General features: G+C 37.0%; 1 protein-coding gene across 5 annotated transcripts in view; it reads right to left on the bottom strand.

The window, feature by feature from the left end:
• Positions 1–15451, bottom strand: part of TOPAZ1 (testis and ovary specific PAZ domain containing 1) — a 42878-nt gene that overhangs the window by 24672 nt on the left and 2755 nt on the right. For 4 of the 5 annotated variants that reach the window (XM_019285738.3, XM_020584599.2, XM_020584602.2 and 1 more), the window contains 5 exons: positions 12016–14647; positions 8801–8862; positions 6285–6415; positions 4217–4278; positions 952–1058 (listed from right to left, as the gene is read on the bottom strand). In XM_019285738.3, the coding sequence (XP_019141283.3) occupies positions 952–1058; positions 4217–4278; positions 6285–6415; positions 8801–8862; positions 12016–14647 (2994 nt within the window). The remainder of the gene's footprint in view (positions 1–951; positions 1059–4216; positions 4279–6284; positions 6416–8800; positions 8863–12015; positions 14648–15451) is intronic. The other variant, XM_020584600.2, reaches the window with a different exon arrangement.

The following is a 15451-nucleotide window of genomic DNA, read 5'->3' as shown; positions in this document are numbered from 1 at the left end:
CATATTCAAAGTTGCTTTTTATAGCATCTGTGTTTCTTGCACTACCTCAAAATACTGTTAAATGACATGATGATAAAATTGTTCTGCAAGCTCAGACTGACAGTGTAATTTGAAACTAAACAAGAACCCCGTCACTGATCTTAATTCAAGAAATCCATGTTCATACACATCCATATTAAGCAATAATTCTAAAAACATTGATTCTAAAAAATTGATTTCCAAAGCAGCTGTTGCAAAGAAACAGAATGCAATATCTATCCGTAAGTAATCAATTCCTGTTTTATCTCTATCTTGTACACCAAATAAACCATGCATTTATGTAAGGCTAAGTGTCAGATTTGTTATGTGCAGTGGCTACAGTTCCATTATGATTTCTCTGGTGGCAAAGATACTAAGGAGGTATCTGTCCCAGGTGTGAAATATACTGGGTGAATATGAAGTGCTATTTATTAAATCCACGTAACTTCCTTGATCCAGTCTAGTGAATGCCTCAACAACATTTGAATTGGCATAAACAACAAGGTTCTGACCTTCAGTAAGGTAGGCAAACCATTTAGCAATTTTTATTAAGACCAACCAACCAACCAAATCTGCAGTCACATTCTCTGACCACAAATAAAGGAAAACAAGTTACTTGCTAATAAGGCACCTCAAACACAATGTGTCAAACTACTAAGAATGCAGGCCCTGCTGTACCATTAAAGTATCTGAGAAGAATAAATATTAAGATAGAATTATTTCTATCTGATCCTACCAAATAGAATTCTGCTAAAAACCCAACCCAAAACCCCTCACTAACCTATCACATGAGAGCTTTCAGTTTTGCTTTTATACATGCAAAGTAAAATTCCAGCCAACACCCTCAGGAACTGAAAACAGTCCTTAAGATTTCATAGGTAAATAAAGCACAAAAAAAAATTCCGAAGGGTTCACCAACACAGCATACAATACCATTTGTCCAGGATTTCATCTCTGTAGCTTCACTGAAGAGATTTACTTTTCGGTCATTCAATGACAATCCTGATAACAATTCGCAGTTCCCTTTGTATTTACAGTCACTGTTGAGTATTAAAAACCAAAAATTTGTTACAATTAATTTGTTTAACCAAATTAAACAGGTGTTTCTTTCACGTACTGCATGCCTAAAAAGAGGGATTAAGCATATAAAAGATGAGAATTTCTTCAACAATTTACTCAACACTTCAAAACCTGCGGTAAATTAAATAGCTAGCAGTCCCAACAATTTTACTTTCATTACTCTCATTTGCCTGGTCCAATCTGATTATGATTTTAGCTGAGATTATTCTGCCCTAAGGCGTAACTATATGAAATTCAATAAATAAGTAGAAAAGGCACCTGTGAACCACTCCTCCCCCCTCCCCATGCTGACAAGAAGACTGAGATGATTTGTCATCACTGAAGAAGTATCTAATTTACAGTCGTCTGTTATGTAGTATCTGCCAAAGGAGGAAGCCCCAAGGCTTTTCCAATTACATTTGAAGAGTCAACTGTTTTCTTTCCTAAAAACTGACTACAGGACAGAAGATTTAGGTGATTTCAAAGGGAACTCCAATTAAAGACTGTTCTGCTTTTATTCCCAAATATGTACATTCTGGAGAATTAAACTACTAAAATGTGACGTTTTCAAAAAGAAGCTAAAAATATTGCTAGCAAAATACCTAGTAATCTCTTTCATATTTTTAAACAAAGCCACAGGTAAAAAAATCATCCCCTTTCATGAGATCTCCCTCCCCTTCCCCCTTTCAATTAAGAATCCTGGTTCAGTACAAAGGACATTTCAACCTGCTTACTCCTCTGCAGACAGAAACAGAGTTGCTATCTCCTATGAGGGATTCAAGATACTTAATACTTCTCATAGCCAGGATAATTCAAATAGTTCCTAAACTTCAGGATGTTTTCAATGCAATTTGAAATAAAAATGCTACAGTAGAGAGGAAGAAATTCCATCTAACAAACCCAAATTTTTCAAGATCTTTATTCTCATCAGTGCATTGGGTTGGTTTCCAGAGGGAACAAAAAATCTGCAGTTTCAGTTACTCAGAAATTTCAAGTTACCACGTAAAATTTTCTTAGGCTTCCTCAGGATGCCAGGCTCAGATCTGACACAACAGGATTTTCATAGCAGTTTACCTTCAGAGCTCTTTAATCTAGACATGAAACTACACACAATTTTGCCAGGAACTGTAACCTATATAGCCCTACAAGCATTTTTTTTAGTAACAGCATCACTAGAAGTGGAGTTTGCTAAATAAGAACAGCAACTATGTTTTCTTCTAGATAAAACTCTGCAATGTAACATTTTTCAGTAAAACTAGAGAAAATAGTTCAACTCCAAATGAAGGCTTCTTCTCTAACCACACAGAGTACTGCTTTGCACAAACATATTTTATTCAGCACAATCTACTTATTCTACAGTATAAAGAACTATTTATGCTACTAAGGTAAATTTAAATGGGTATTTTATAGCAGGAGGAGCTTGGAGCTCTCTAGTGGATTAACAAAAAGATGCAGTATTCTCCACCAACAGACTTTTGGCACACTCAAGTCTGTTGCAGAATGTGAGTGGTGCTGGAAAAAAAGCAGTACTCTCTTCTATGTCAGCTAAGGTTTATTGGTTATTTTGAAGATTACTGTGTCCTAGTTCCAGTCAGGACAGGGTTAATTTTTGCAGTAGCTAATTGCTGATTACTGCTCCTAAACCACAACACTCTAAAATATGTTATTTCTCTTCTAATTACTTAAGATTCCATCTTAAGTACACCTTCCCCACAAAAACTAATTCTCTGCCACTTCTGGACTGCTGATGAATGAAAATTTCTCAGTCTGACACTAATTCAGGATCGGACAATCACACACCATATGAAGTCCAACATGGGAAAGTGACGGATTCTGCACCTGGAATGGGGCAACCGTGGATGTACAGACAGACTAGGGAACAAGAAGCTGGAGAGCAGCACTGCAGAAAGGGACCTGGGGGTCCTGGTCATTGACAAGTTGAACATGAGCCAGCAGTGCCCTGGCAGCCAGGAGGGCCAACCCTGTCCTGGGGGCATCAGGCACAGCTTCACCAGCCAGGCAAGGGAGGGGATTGTCCCGCTCTGCTCTGCACTGGGGCGGCCTCACCTCAAGTGCTGGGGGCAGTTTTGGGTGACACAATGTAAAAAAGTTATTAAACTGTTAGTGTGTCCAGAGGAGGGCAACGAAAATGGTTAAGGGCCTTGAGGGGAAACCATATGAGTGGCTGGGGTCACTTGGTCTGTTCAGCCTGGAGAAGGGGAGACTGAGGGGAGACCTCACTGCAGTTAAAACTTCCTTGTCAGCGGAAGAGGAAGGGCAGGCACTGATCTCTTCTCTCTGGTGACCAGTGACAGGACCCAAGAGAATGGCCTGAAGTTGTGTGCAGGGAGGTTTAGGTTGGATATTAGAAAAAGGTTCTTCACCCAGAGGGTGGTTGGGCACTGGAACAGGTTCCCCAGGGAAGTGGTCACAGCACCAAGCCTGAGAGAATTCAAGAAGCATTTGGACAGTACTCTTGGGCACAGATTGATGTGCTGGGCCAGGAATAGGACTTGATGATCCTTACGGATCCCTTCCAACTCAGCTTATTCAGTGATTCTGTGATTCTGTAAATCAGACTAATGAACAATGTGTAAAATAAAGACTGCAAACACAGCTTGAAGCTAGAAGAACAGTAAAGCATGTCCTTAACTCCATGTGACATGTTTTTAAGCACCTTTTTTCTACTGCTGTACAAATATCTGTCAGCCTGAATCTGAATGAGATCTTTCAATTCTTTCATAAGCAGAAAAGAAAAATGAAAGCTTCATGATTTATTTATTACTATTTTTTGGTTTTGTTAAGTTCTGGTAAGCGCTATTGTGTCAAGAAATGCATTTTATGCTACATTAACACTGAGATGCAAAAGTGAGACACTGTCATGAAGTGAATATATTTTGTTACCAGTCATAAAAAAAAAAAAAAAAGCCCTATTGTCCTGTCAGGCTATGACTATACTTGTTCTGTACTTTGTAGAGTGAAATGATATTATTTCACATATTTATTTTCTTCGTCACATAGTTACAGTAACATAGAAAATTGAATTAAATACTGATGATGTTTAGGTAACAACATCACGTTTCATTTGTATAATAATTGGGGAACACCACAGGTTACATGAAGGACACGCTATATGTACCTTTTTTCAGCTTCACTCTTATTTTCTTCTTCAACATCAGGCACTCCATCTGCAAGCTTGAACTGTGAAGATATTGAAAAGTTATTTTCAGGTACAGCAAAGCACTACTAAGCCTGTTATGCTTTACTCTCCAGACTTAAAACTGTTAGTGATCACTGCAAGGTGTGGTAAGACAGTCTTAACTGTAGGAACTATAATTTGGTGTGTAGGGTTACTCTTAAAACATCTTTGTTAACGGACGTACTGCCCTTATACTCTGTGTTCTTGAAAATAGTGATTGTTAATTGGAAAAAAAGGTGATGTGACTGCCTTCACTTCTCTTTGCTCCCGTGATAATTTCAGCAATTTTTAGGCCCACTGCCCAATTTTAACTGTGCCTGGCAGATGTGTGGAAAACCACAAGTCATTTCATCAAGTTTAATGAAATTTAAAACTGAACCGAGAAGGAATTTAAGCCTTTTGCTCAGCTGTACACCATCATGGATAGTTAAAAAGTCCCCAACAATATGGAGAAAAAAGACAGCATGAAACATATTTGGAGGAGAGAATGTGAAAAGACTAATACAGAATGCAGTCATAAAATCCTGGCTTTGTTTCATCCATTATTCAGGAAGTAACTTAGGACTTAATATTCTATCACAAATTTATGATAGCCAAAGAATGAGAGATGCATATACTCTCATCAGATTTCCAAACTTTATTTTACCAGGTCCCGAATATTTTTAGCCTTTTCTCCATGGTCAGTTTTTGCCCTTCTCACAGGATTATTACCTGGAAAAACCATTAAAAAAGCAAAATCTGAAAATCTCCCCAAATGGCAGAGTACCTGCAATAAGTGTTCTGCCATTGCATTCCCCCTGCAGGTGTGCAGGTATTTTCTACCCACATACAGAACAGGTTTAGGTAGGGCTTAGGTAGGGTATGCATTTTGTGGTTTAAGTTTGGGTTGAGTGAGAGATCATTTGTACATATTTTCTGCTGTCCAACACAGGACAGAAAAGCAAGCACTAGCACACTGATTTTACAAAGCAACAAGACTATGAAACAACCCAACTGGGACTGACTGACCTGGCAATATTGCAACAAGCACCCCACCATCAGCAAACTGTACTATTTGACAGACCCTTTTTGTCTCTCTAAAAGGTCAGGAAACAAAGCACTATTAACTTTGTGAATCGCATGTTAGCAGCCCCAATTCCATTTGCTAAAGGAAATGTTTCTCTTCTTTTAAATGATTTTGAAAGGGAAACTGATTCTCTGCTGTTCGATTAACTTCTCAATCACTTACCAATTTTTAACCATGTGAATTTTACATTTTAACTTATCCAGTTAAAACCACTAGCCACTCTTGAAGTAGGAAAACAGTAAATGCTATCAGCAACTATGTATGAGTGGCAGAGAGATGTAAATTCCAATTCCTTATCAAAAAAGCAAATAGTGTAAAACTTCAGCAAATCTTAAAAGAGCTACACTTATTATCTAGAGGAGGGAGGACAGAGAAAGTAGAAAGGTCAGATAAAGCTAGTGAGCATGAAAATGGTTCCCTCTGAACGGCTAGAAGTCCGTATGTTAACGTAAAGGCCCTTTTGCACAAGTAATGAAGCACAGAATGATTCTTCTTGGATGCATGATGGCTGTGCAGCTCCCCAGCTTGCCAACACTGCCCCATCCTGTTACTGTGTGGTGAGAGGCATTTAACAGCAACATTTAAAACTAGGTATGTTATGTAAAGATGTTACATATGCAAAGCAGTACTCATAGGTGTTCATTGGAACAGTAGTTTTCATACCATTAGGAATACAGCATTACTGCAACAACTGACATAACAATATCCTGTTTCATTTCAAATGTGAAGCTTAATTATTGGTGACAATAAAAAAAAAATCAAGTTCTGTTAAGCAAAGATTACATTGTCAATACATATTAATCTATGAAATGCTAATATTCTTTTTATTACAGAAAATTTAAAATTTTGTTGACAAAACAGCATTAGTAATTGAAATTATCCAATTATGTGGATTGTAATTTCCTTAACTGTTTAAGGAGAGAAAGTGTAATTTCTCAGTACCTTTTCATCCACATCAAAACTCTTCAAAAGTTCATCTAGTTTGCTCTGTTGCCTGTCTTTAAGAAGGTCCTCACTAACATCTCCCAAAGGACTGCTTCCTCTGGAGGAGTTGTGGGTTTTCACATCTGCAGCTGAAAATGTATAAACACCTTGCTTTATATGTTTCATATGCTACAAGACAACAAAGCTTTTATTTCCTAAATATTACAAAGGCTTAGAACTTAATGACATTTAACAACTCCTAGGACTTCCTAAATGTGAAATTTATATGGAAAAGTATTTCACACTTAAGGCCAGGACCATTTCAAACAAATATTAGGCTGAATCTGTAATTAAAATTCTATCCAAGCTGTATGTTCTTTAATGGCCCCTGTAGAACAGTACAACAGGTTTATTTATAGAATATTGAATTCAGTATTTTAGAAACAAATTCAGTTAAGCTTTTTTTATTAAAAAGCAGTTGAAGATATGTGTGATAATTTGCAAGCAAAAAGACTTTAGTCTTTGTTAGAAAAAGGCATAAGTTAATCATACTGACAGGATGCAACCCTAAACTAAATATAGATAGCTCTGAGAAACTCCAAATTCCTGTATTATAGTAAGCTCAGTAAGAATTCAGTGTCAGGAAATTTCAGCACCTTTTGCAGATGCCATAGGAAATGAAGAATACACCTGGCTGTAACTTCCTGAAATGGCTGTTTATGTACAACAGAAGAGTTCTGCATAGAAAAGAAAATCACTTCTGGATTACATGAATGAATTTCAACTGCACTGTGTTGTCCAGACACAGGAAGAAAGAATCAGATTAGTATGGGAAAGGCTTTTCTCTTACAGTCAGTGGTCTCTCTGGGTGATCACCAAGTACAAGACATATCTGGTTGAAGACAACATACACAAGATTTCCACTTGAAAGGTGAAGAGGACTGATGTCATCCAGAATACTTTTACTGTAGTACTTTTCCCCCTTCTTAAATGGTGAAGCCACTAAGGCAAGCAGCCATGACCTCACTACGTAACACACGACACCAAAGCAGTAATACATATTTCTAAATGAACACATAAATAGTCAGTAATTAGCAAAACCAGGCACCTTTCTTTTGTTCTATGCAGGTCTTTTTTAGAAGTCATGTCTTAAACGTAAGTTACTGTGTGCATATTCATCTAAGATTATGATGTGATCTTGTTTCTCAGATCTGGAAGAAGGACTTAATTTTCTTTATTTTAAGCACCACACGAAGAACCAAAGACTTTTAGCCTCAAACTTCACTAGAACATGAAGTAAAACAGCAAAGAAAATGCAGAAGTTAATGAATAGTACAGAATTTGCTGCCAGGTTTGGCCTCAATCACCTTAGCATTGCAGATTCCATGGCAAAGGCCCCTCTGTCTCTTTACATGACCAGAGGCCTAACTGTGCACTTCCTCTCTACTTCTCCTCAGGGAACTTGTGTTTATTTCTTGGTATCTGAGCTCTTAAAACCTCATTACCTTTTATTCTGCCTTCTAATCCCTGAAGCCTGAAATCTTCTCTTCCCCTAACAGTCACTAGGCACTTCCTTCCAGGAGGCACTATCTGCCCAAACCACTCTTTCTACATGAACAAACACATTAATGTGGAAAACCAGCACAAGAGGGACTGTCACAGACACCTTTCAAGCCTGAAGCAAAATCAACACATAGTGTCAGATTAATAACAAGCTGACAAACTGATACCAGAAACACCATGAACCTCCAAAACCAGTCTCAGCACTCCATGTGTTGCCCACTAGGTTAGTAACAGGCCTCTATTCAAAGTCAAAATCCTTTTCCTCCAATCTATGTAATAGAAACTTCCACACCAGGTATACCTTGCACAGTAGGTCTGGTATGCAAGCTGTAGAAAACAAAACAAATCATATTCATGTGCTGCCTAGCTGGACTGTTCTGCTTTAAATAGGAAGAAAAACCCCACTAAGTCAGAAGTAGCCATATCTTACTAAAAAAGGGCATCCTTTAGAAACAAAACTGTGTCTCAATGGAATGGGCATAGCATCCACAAAAAACCCCAAGAGGACAACCTGGAAATACACCTGATTACAGAATTCTGTGTGCCGATGAACACAAGAGAACAACCACCTCTAACTGTGAGCTAAACTCCAAAGCACGACTCAGCACCTTACTACGATCTCAACAACTAACAGAATTCTTCGCCTAAACTATCGGAGAAATGTAAAAAAACCCACAACCAAAACCAAACTAAACACCCCACCCCAACCCACCAGTATTACCAACAGACAAGTACTACAGAGAAGATGTTCCCTGTATGACTCAGACTTGTGCCATTTTGAAAGATGTTGATTTATATGCATGAGGAAACAAACTGCTCTTACAAGAAAAAGATAATACAAACCCAGATAAGTTCTTCTTTTTTTTTTTTTTTTTTTTGTGCAAAGCAGAAAGTTTTGGCGTTGCCACAAAACATCTTTTTGGTTTCCTTCTTCTTTTAATTACATACCAAAAATTTCCAGAGACCCTTACCTTTTAACACCAAATAATGGGAATTTTCAGTATCACTTGACACTCCAGATTCTTGCATGCATCTGTTTTGAACAGAAAGTGTATTTAAGATTTCCATCTTGCACAAAAGCAAAAATAATCTACTAGTTACATAAAATCAAAAGTTCTCAGTGATACTTTTAGTCATGAACAGCGTCCTTACATCCAACACACTGTTTTAAGACTCTTTTTAACTTTCTCTTTTGGCTTTCTTATGTTCATACCTTCAGGTATATGCCTAAACATTTTAAGTAAAACCAAGACATTTCGAAACCCAAAATTTTCAGTAAAAGCTCATTATCTCATTTAATTTTTGCTTAAAATACCGAGAAGGGAAATTTTCTCTGCATAGCAAATCAAGGAAACACTGTGCTAATGAGCCAATTCATCAGTTTCTAAAAAATGTGATTTATAGTAATTTTATATTCAAGATAATTTGCATAACAATGAATCTCAAAGAAAGTAACAAAAACAACTGTTCATAGAAAGATATCTATTTCAAAGATAAGTTGGGAAAAAAATAAATATTTCTCCTTAGAATCAGGAGGTACAAATACATATTTAAATGTTACATACAGAATATATAAAACATCATCATCACAGATTTTAGAAGCTTGTACCTGGTGAATAACACCAAGTGCAATGACAGCAAGCTGTCTAGTCAAGGCAACAGAAAATGACAAACAGAAGCATATATGAAAAATGAGTTCTACTGCCCCATTCAGGCTTCAGGCCAGAATGTTTTCCTGATGCCTGGAAGTGACCAGCACTGTTCTCTATGTAAAATGCAAGCACCAGAGAAATAACCTGTTGAAGTTCCAACTGTATTTGGTAAAAGTCAACAACAACAAAAAAAATTAGCATGAACTGGCCATGATCTGGTATTATCTGGTGATACCACGAATTACCTGATAAAACTGTGGTAAGGTCTATTGCCTTATTTCAATATTCTCATATTCCGGTTCTTTAATATGTTCCTGACTGCTACCAGCTATGGTTAACCACCATCTAATGATCTTTGCATCAAATTATAGAAAGTAAAAAGCAAAGTAAGAAATTTTGCCTGTTTCTTTAGCAAATCAAGAGGAAATTCTAAGAAAGAATCACCACGCATTTTTATTTGCCTTGGCTAATGGCAAAACAATTCATCAGAAAGAAAGTTTTAGTGTGACTTGCAAACAAGTTCATTGTTCATCTAGTTAATAATCTGTAATGTTACTCTAAATGTAATTAATAATTAAGGGAGTATTTGTCCTCCCCTATAAAGTACTTACAAGATCCAACAAAATTTTCAGTTAATATTTAGATAAACAGCAAACTTTATTACCATAACCAATACACGAGGGCTCAGAAGTTCTGGTTTCCCATTCTGTGCAAGAGTTGTCTGAACAGTCAATTGGAAAACACTGCCATTATTACCCTGGGTAATATACAGTAAATACTCATTTTGTTATACAGTGTGTATGAGGTATTGATGCCTTTCCCTGCTCTTAAAATCAAGAATCAAACATGGTTAGAAGGGAAAAAGGGATTTTACCTCGGTATTTATTGTAAGGAGCCTTAGGTGCACCAGGTCCAGGTGGAATGCACTGAAATGCACCCCGCAATGCACAAACACGATAGATTGGGTATAACCTTATAGCTCTTACTAATTAGCATATCTACCAGAGGTTCCCGGGTGAGAGGCTCGAGTGAGCCCCCCTCCCCAAGGAACCTTCCCCTGGATGGTTCTATCTTAGTTCACAAAATTTCCTTCTGGAAAGGACCTTGGTGTCTGGGGCTTTCTGATCCATAACTACGAGCCTTCTAAGATGTTTCGTCTCCTAGCTTAACAAAGTAAGTCTAAGAATGTAGGCTAAAAATCACTAAGAATACAAAAAGCTATAAAAGGGGTATAAAAGAAAATGCAAAAAATCATCATGGCATCAGTATCATACACACACTGTGCCCAAAATGAATACTCCTTCTAATGAATTTACTATGATACAGCCTAGCAGCTTCTCAAGAAGTTGGATGCTCCTACTACAGACTTGCCCTGTTCCCTAGAGGCTTGTTTTAGCAGAAATTTTGTTCTATTATCATCTGAAAATTTTATAGTCTCATGTTCAAAAAAGTGTTCAACACCTCAAAGAAGATTTTCTTCCTCTTTTGCACATGAGTTTAATGAAAAGGAAAGGATAAGGAGAGCAGCGAGTAAAAAAAGAGAAGAATGCAGTTATAAGGTGACACAATCCTGAAAATAATTGAAGTGTTACTTAAAATACAGGTAACATAAAGCCACCTAGAAAGACCACACACAGAAAATTAGAACACCCATCCCAATAAAAAAACTAATCTTCAGAGAAAAATCTTGCATTATTTCTATTTAAACCTTATGTTTTTCTTGGTAAAATTAAAAACTCAATCTTAAAACTTTTTTCACTGAACACAAGTATCAAAGCTTAAGAGAGAAAACAGACTGGACAGTAGATCCAGTAGTTCATCCATTCCCCGAAGAACTACTACCTCATTTACAAAAGTTAGTTTCTACTTTAAACTTCTTTTCCTCCTCCTGTGACTTTTATTATTATCTCAAAACCCAGTAAAACATTAACACCTAGTGATTTACACCAGGAACTTGCTGAATGAAGATGCAGGATTATAAACCTTTACACCACCTGAGCCAAATTACACATTTGAAAAATATTCATATGGCTCAGGATAGGAGAAAAGGAGGGAAGGACAATGGCAGAACGGAATACTACTGTAGAGAGAACCATTTACTCTTACAGATCCAAGAGAAGAATAAGATACACCTAAAAAGTAAAAACATTTCTAAGTATTATACCACTTTACAACTAAGAAAACTGCCTTCAAAGGGGTATCTGCTATCTCCAGTCAACCAGACTGAGTATTACTTTTAATTACCTTTGTTTCTATTTTCATAATTCACTTCGTTTAAACAAGTCCTTTAGGACTAGCTTGTCCTACAACTCAGAGTTTATCCCAGCTCTTACAAAGAACAAATTAATTTATCTGCATTCAGAATACTGTCATAGCTCAATCAAACTTAGCCACTTAATACCAAATAAAAAATTAATTTCAACAGAAATTAGTGAAATTCTCTAAGGAAGCCTGACCACTACAACCAAAGTATACAGATATAAAATAAAAGTACTTAGGAGTATTGTGATTAAAAAAATGAATGATATGCATACCTAAAACTATTCTCTACTGAATAGGTCTTTTCTGAGGTAACGGGAGACTCAGGCTTAATACACTGCCTTGTGTCTTTAATGCAGTTTGCAGAGGATGCTTTCACTGGACAATTTTCACAGTATGCAGGTGCAAACTCCTCTTCATTACTGGTTCCAAAAAGGTCAGGGTCATTCTGAATCACATCAATGACAAGAATGTCTTGGTTGTAAGCTTCAAGGATATCTGGTAAATTTTCACTTCTGTGTTGTGAAAAATTCCCTCTTGATTTTCTATCATCATTTATTTCTAATCCAACAAGGTGGTCGACTGCATTCCAAGAATGACCAGGAAAACTAGATTTCAGCACACATTCAGTACCACAGAAATCTGGCACAGATGACTCCAGCTGTCCATCACGAAGAGGATGCGGATATGCTGAAAAACTTTCAGGGAGCACAGACATCTCATTAGAGAATTTTACAGAGCCATCACGCTGGAAGTCCTTACTGTCAATGTCATCTGTTTTTTTCTCTATGGAAGGTGGAGATGTTGCATCACTCATGACAGGAAGAGGACACTGCTCAGAACTCACCAAGAAAGTATCTTCACCTGTCTTCTGCCTTCCTGGAGCACTAGTGCTTTCAAGAAGCTCTAGTGGACTGCAAGTTTTTCTTTCAAATGAATGGACAGATTCCAATTTCTTGGATTCAAGTTTGTTTCTGCATAAAGGAATTTTGAATTTTGTAAGGTTTCCAGAGGTTAATGGTTTAATTAGGTTTAAATGAGCAAATGTCTGGTTCACTACTGATACTTCAGGGCTGGAGTTTATTCTGCTTGTGTTATCTGTAGAAGTACCATTCTGGACTGTTGCAGGCAGGTTTCTATTTGTCACATCTCCTTCATTTTTATCCTTTTGTTTTGTTGTGCGATTCTGGACTGTCACAGACAGGTTTCTATTTGTCACATCTCCTTCATCTTTATCCTTTTGTTTTGTTGTGCCATTCTGGACTGTCACAGACAGGTTTCTTTCTGTTACATCTCCTTCATTTTCATCTTTTTGTTCTGTTGTGCCATTCTGGACTGTCACAGACAGGTTTCTTTCTGTTACATCTCCTTCATTTTCATCTTTTTGTTTTGCTGTAAAATTCAAGGTTGCTTTAACTTCTTGCACATCATCATGGTTAAGAGCCACAGCACTTCTATCTGTATTAACTAGTGATTCCCCATTTTCATTGCTCATTGTCAAAGTCTCATAAATATCCACAGAAGAGGATTCTGGTGTTTCAAGTGAAGTCTGACAGTCAATATTTGGATCAATCTTTTTATGCATAATTTCCTTTGTAATGTCTGCCAATGATGTATACAAATCCAACTGTCTCAAATTCCCAGTCACTTCCCTATGTCCTACAGCTTTAACACTGCTTTTATCAGAGGAATCCTCCAAAGCAGCCTTTAAAAGTCTTTTTCGTTCTGAGATGGACCCACGATTTTTAAGAAACCATTCAGAAGTCCTGGCACAAGATTCAACAGGCCAAATTTTTTTACCAGTCATGGGAACTGTTCTTTGACAGGTAAACTGCAGCAATTTCTTATTAACTTTGTTCAAATTTCCTCCTGTCTTGCTTTTGTGACAATCAGAAACATCATGGATGTGAGCTAACACTCTCAGGCTATCTGAAGCAGCTGCACAATGTGCCACACGGGTTGAATTTTCTCCTTTTGCTATTACAGAGAGCTCAGATGTCTTCTTAAAGCCAGTTTCAAATGCAAGTAATTTGGTACTATTATTTCTCCAGGCTGATACAGTTTGTACTTCATGAGTATTTTTTTCTGTATGAAAATCTGATGTATGATCACATGAAGCTGACAGAGTATGATTTAGTCCTGAAACTGCAAACGAGCTTGACATGGCAACTGCTGCTTCTGTTTGTAACTCACACTTTTTCCATTTACTAGCCATGTCTGCAGATTCCTCCGTGATTTTCGTATTTTTTCTAGGCTTTCTACCAGTATTCCAGTTTTTCCCCCTTAAACACTTATTGCTTTCACTCAGGCAGCTTGAAAAACAGCCTTCTTCATTTTCATTCTTTTCTTTATTAGATGATAAACCACCTTTTATGAGTGATCTCTCATTCTGCATTCTACTAGTGCTGCAAATTCTATCAGTCAGATCTCCAGTACGATGGGCTACATGGAAGAATCCATTTAATTTATAACTGTTGGTAGTTCCACTAGCTGAAGGCTTCACTAATGTATTGATGTAACTACAATCCTCTAACATCACAAATGGATTCTTTCCTGTTGCACAGAGCAAGCCACTACAGCGCTTTAGGGCACTACTGCAATGTTCAGCATCACATTTTGCAGATGTATTCATCACTTTTTCAGCTGCGGTCACACTTAAATTTTGCAAGTGCTTGATTCGACCAGATCTGTTCTGCCTTTTTTTATACTGCACACCAGGCTCTTTTGTTACAGCATGGCATAGAAAGCTCTTGCTTTCAGTCCCACCTGAAGTAGAAACTGCAGAAGATCTAGAATAGTGAGATTCCTTTTCCTGAGAATCTTCTGCCCTGTTTTGCTTTGTCTTAACTTTCTTCACAGACTCTAAAGTACCAGAGTCCTGCTCAATTGCTTTCAATTGTTCCTCTGCTGATTAAAAAACCAAAGAAGTGTCATTAAAGAAAACTTTAAGGGAAAAAGACTACCCTATTGAACTCTTTTATAGAGAGAACCAAAACCCCCAAACATTCAAGGCTGCTAAAGAACATGACACTGTATAAGGCTAAAATATTTCTGTAAAGTTCTATGATGTTTTTTTTAAATGAACACTATTGTGAGACTTACAGTAACAAAGGATGTAGTATCTTCAGAAACAAATGCAAAGAGGAACAGACCCTTACAGTGTCATAAGGACATTGGAAGCTGTGTATCTGTTGTGTATTCCACATAGGTGGAAATAAATTAGAGCAAATCTAGCAAAAAAATGCAGATGCCGTTTGCACGCTCAGCCTTAAAATCTTTTGTTTACACAGCAGATTCTAGTAGGAACACTTATTCATAGGAGTATCTTCCAGAGACATAGTCCAATCAAATGCATCAGACTGATCAAGAAGATCCAGGAAAACTGAAGGACTTGCATTTTTAGAGACTACTACTTTTTATTTGAAAGCAAATACAGATTATGTAAAAAACTGTATATCTGAAAATTTAGACTAGAGAATGAACTCAAGAAGATGCTAGTATAATGTCATTTTTTTTAGACATTCCTTTTCAAGGTAAGACAATTTTAATACCTCAGTTTTTCAGAATATGGTTTTCAGATAAAATATTAATAATCTATAGTAAATATTTGTCATTTGAATGTATCCACTTTGAAAGTAAAAATCATCCTGGAAAAAAAAGAGACTTTTAGAACTCCTCTTTCAGAATTGTTCCAGTTTGACTCAACATTCT

The sequence above is a fragment of the Corvus cornix genome, chromosome 2 (genome assembly GCF_000738735.6).
Source record: "Corvus cornix cornix isolate S_Up_H32 chromosome 2, ASM73873v5, whole genome shotgun sequence".
Lineage (NCBI taxonomy): Eukaryota > Metazoa > Chordata > Aves > Passeriformes > Corvidae > Corvus > Corvus cornix.
The sequence above is the reverse complement of the archived record's forward strand: the minus strand, read 5'-3'. Positions and strand labels throughout refer to the sequence as shown.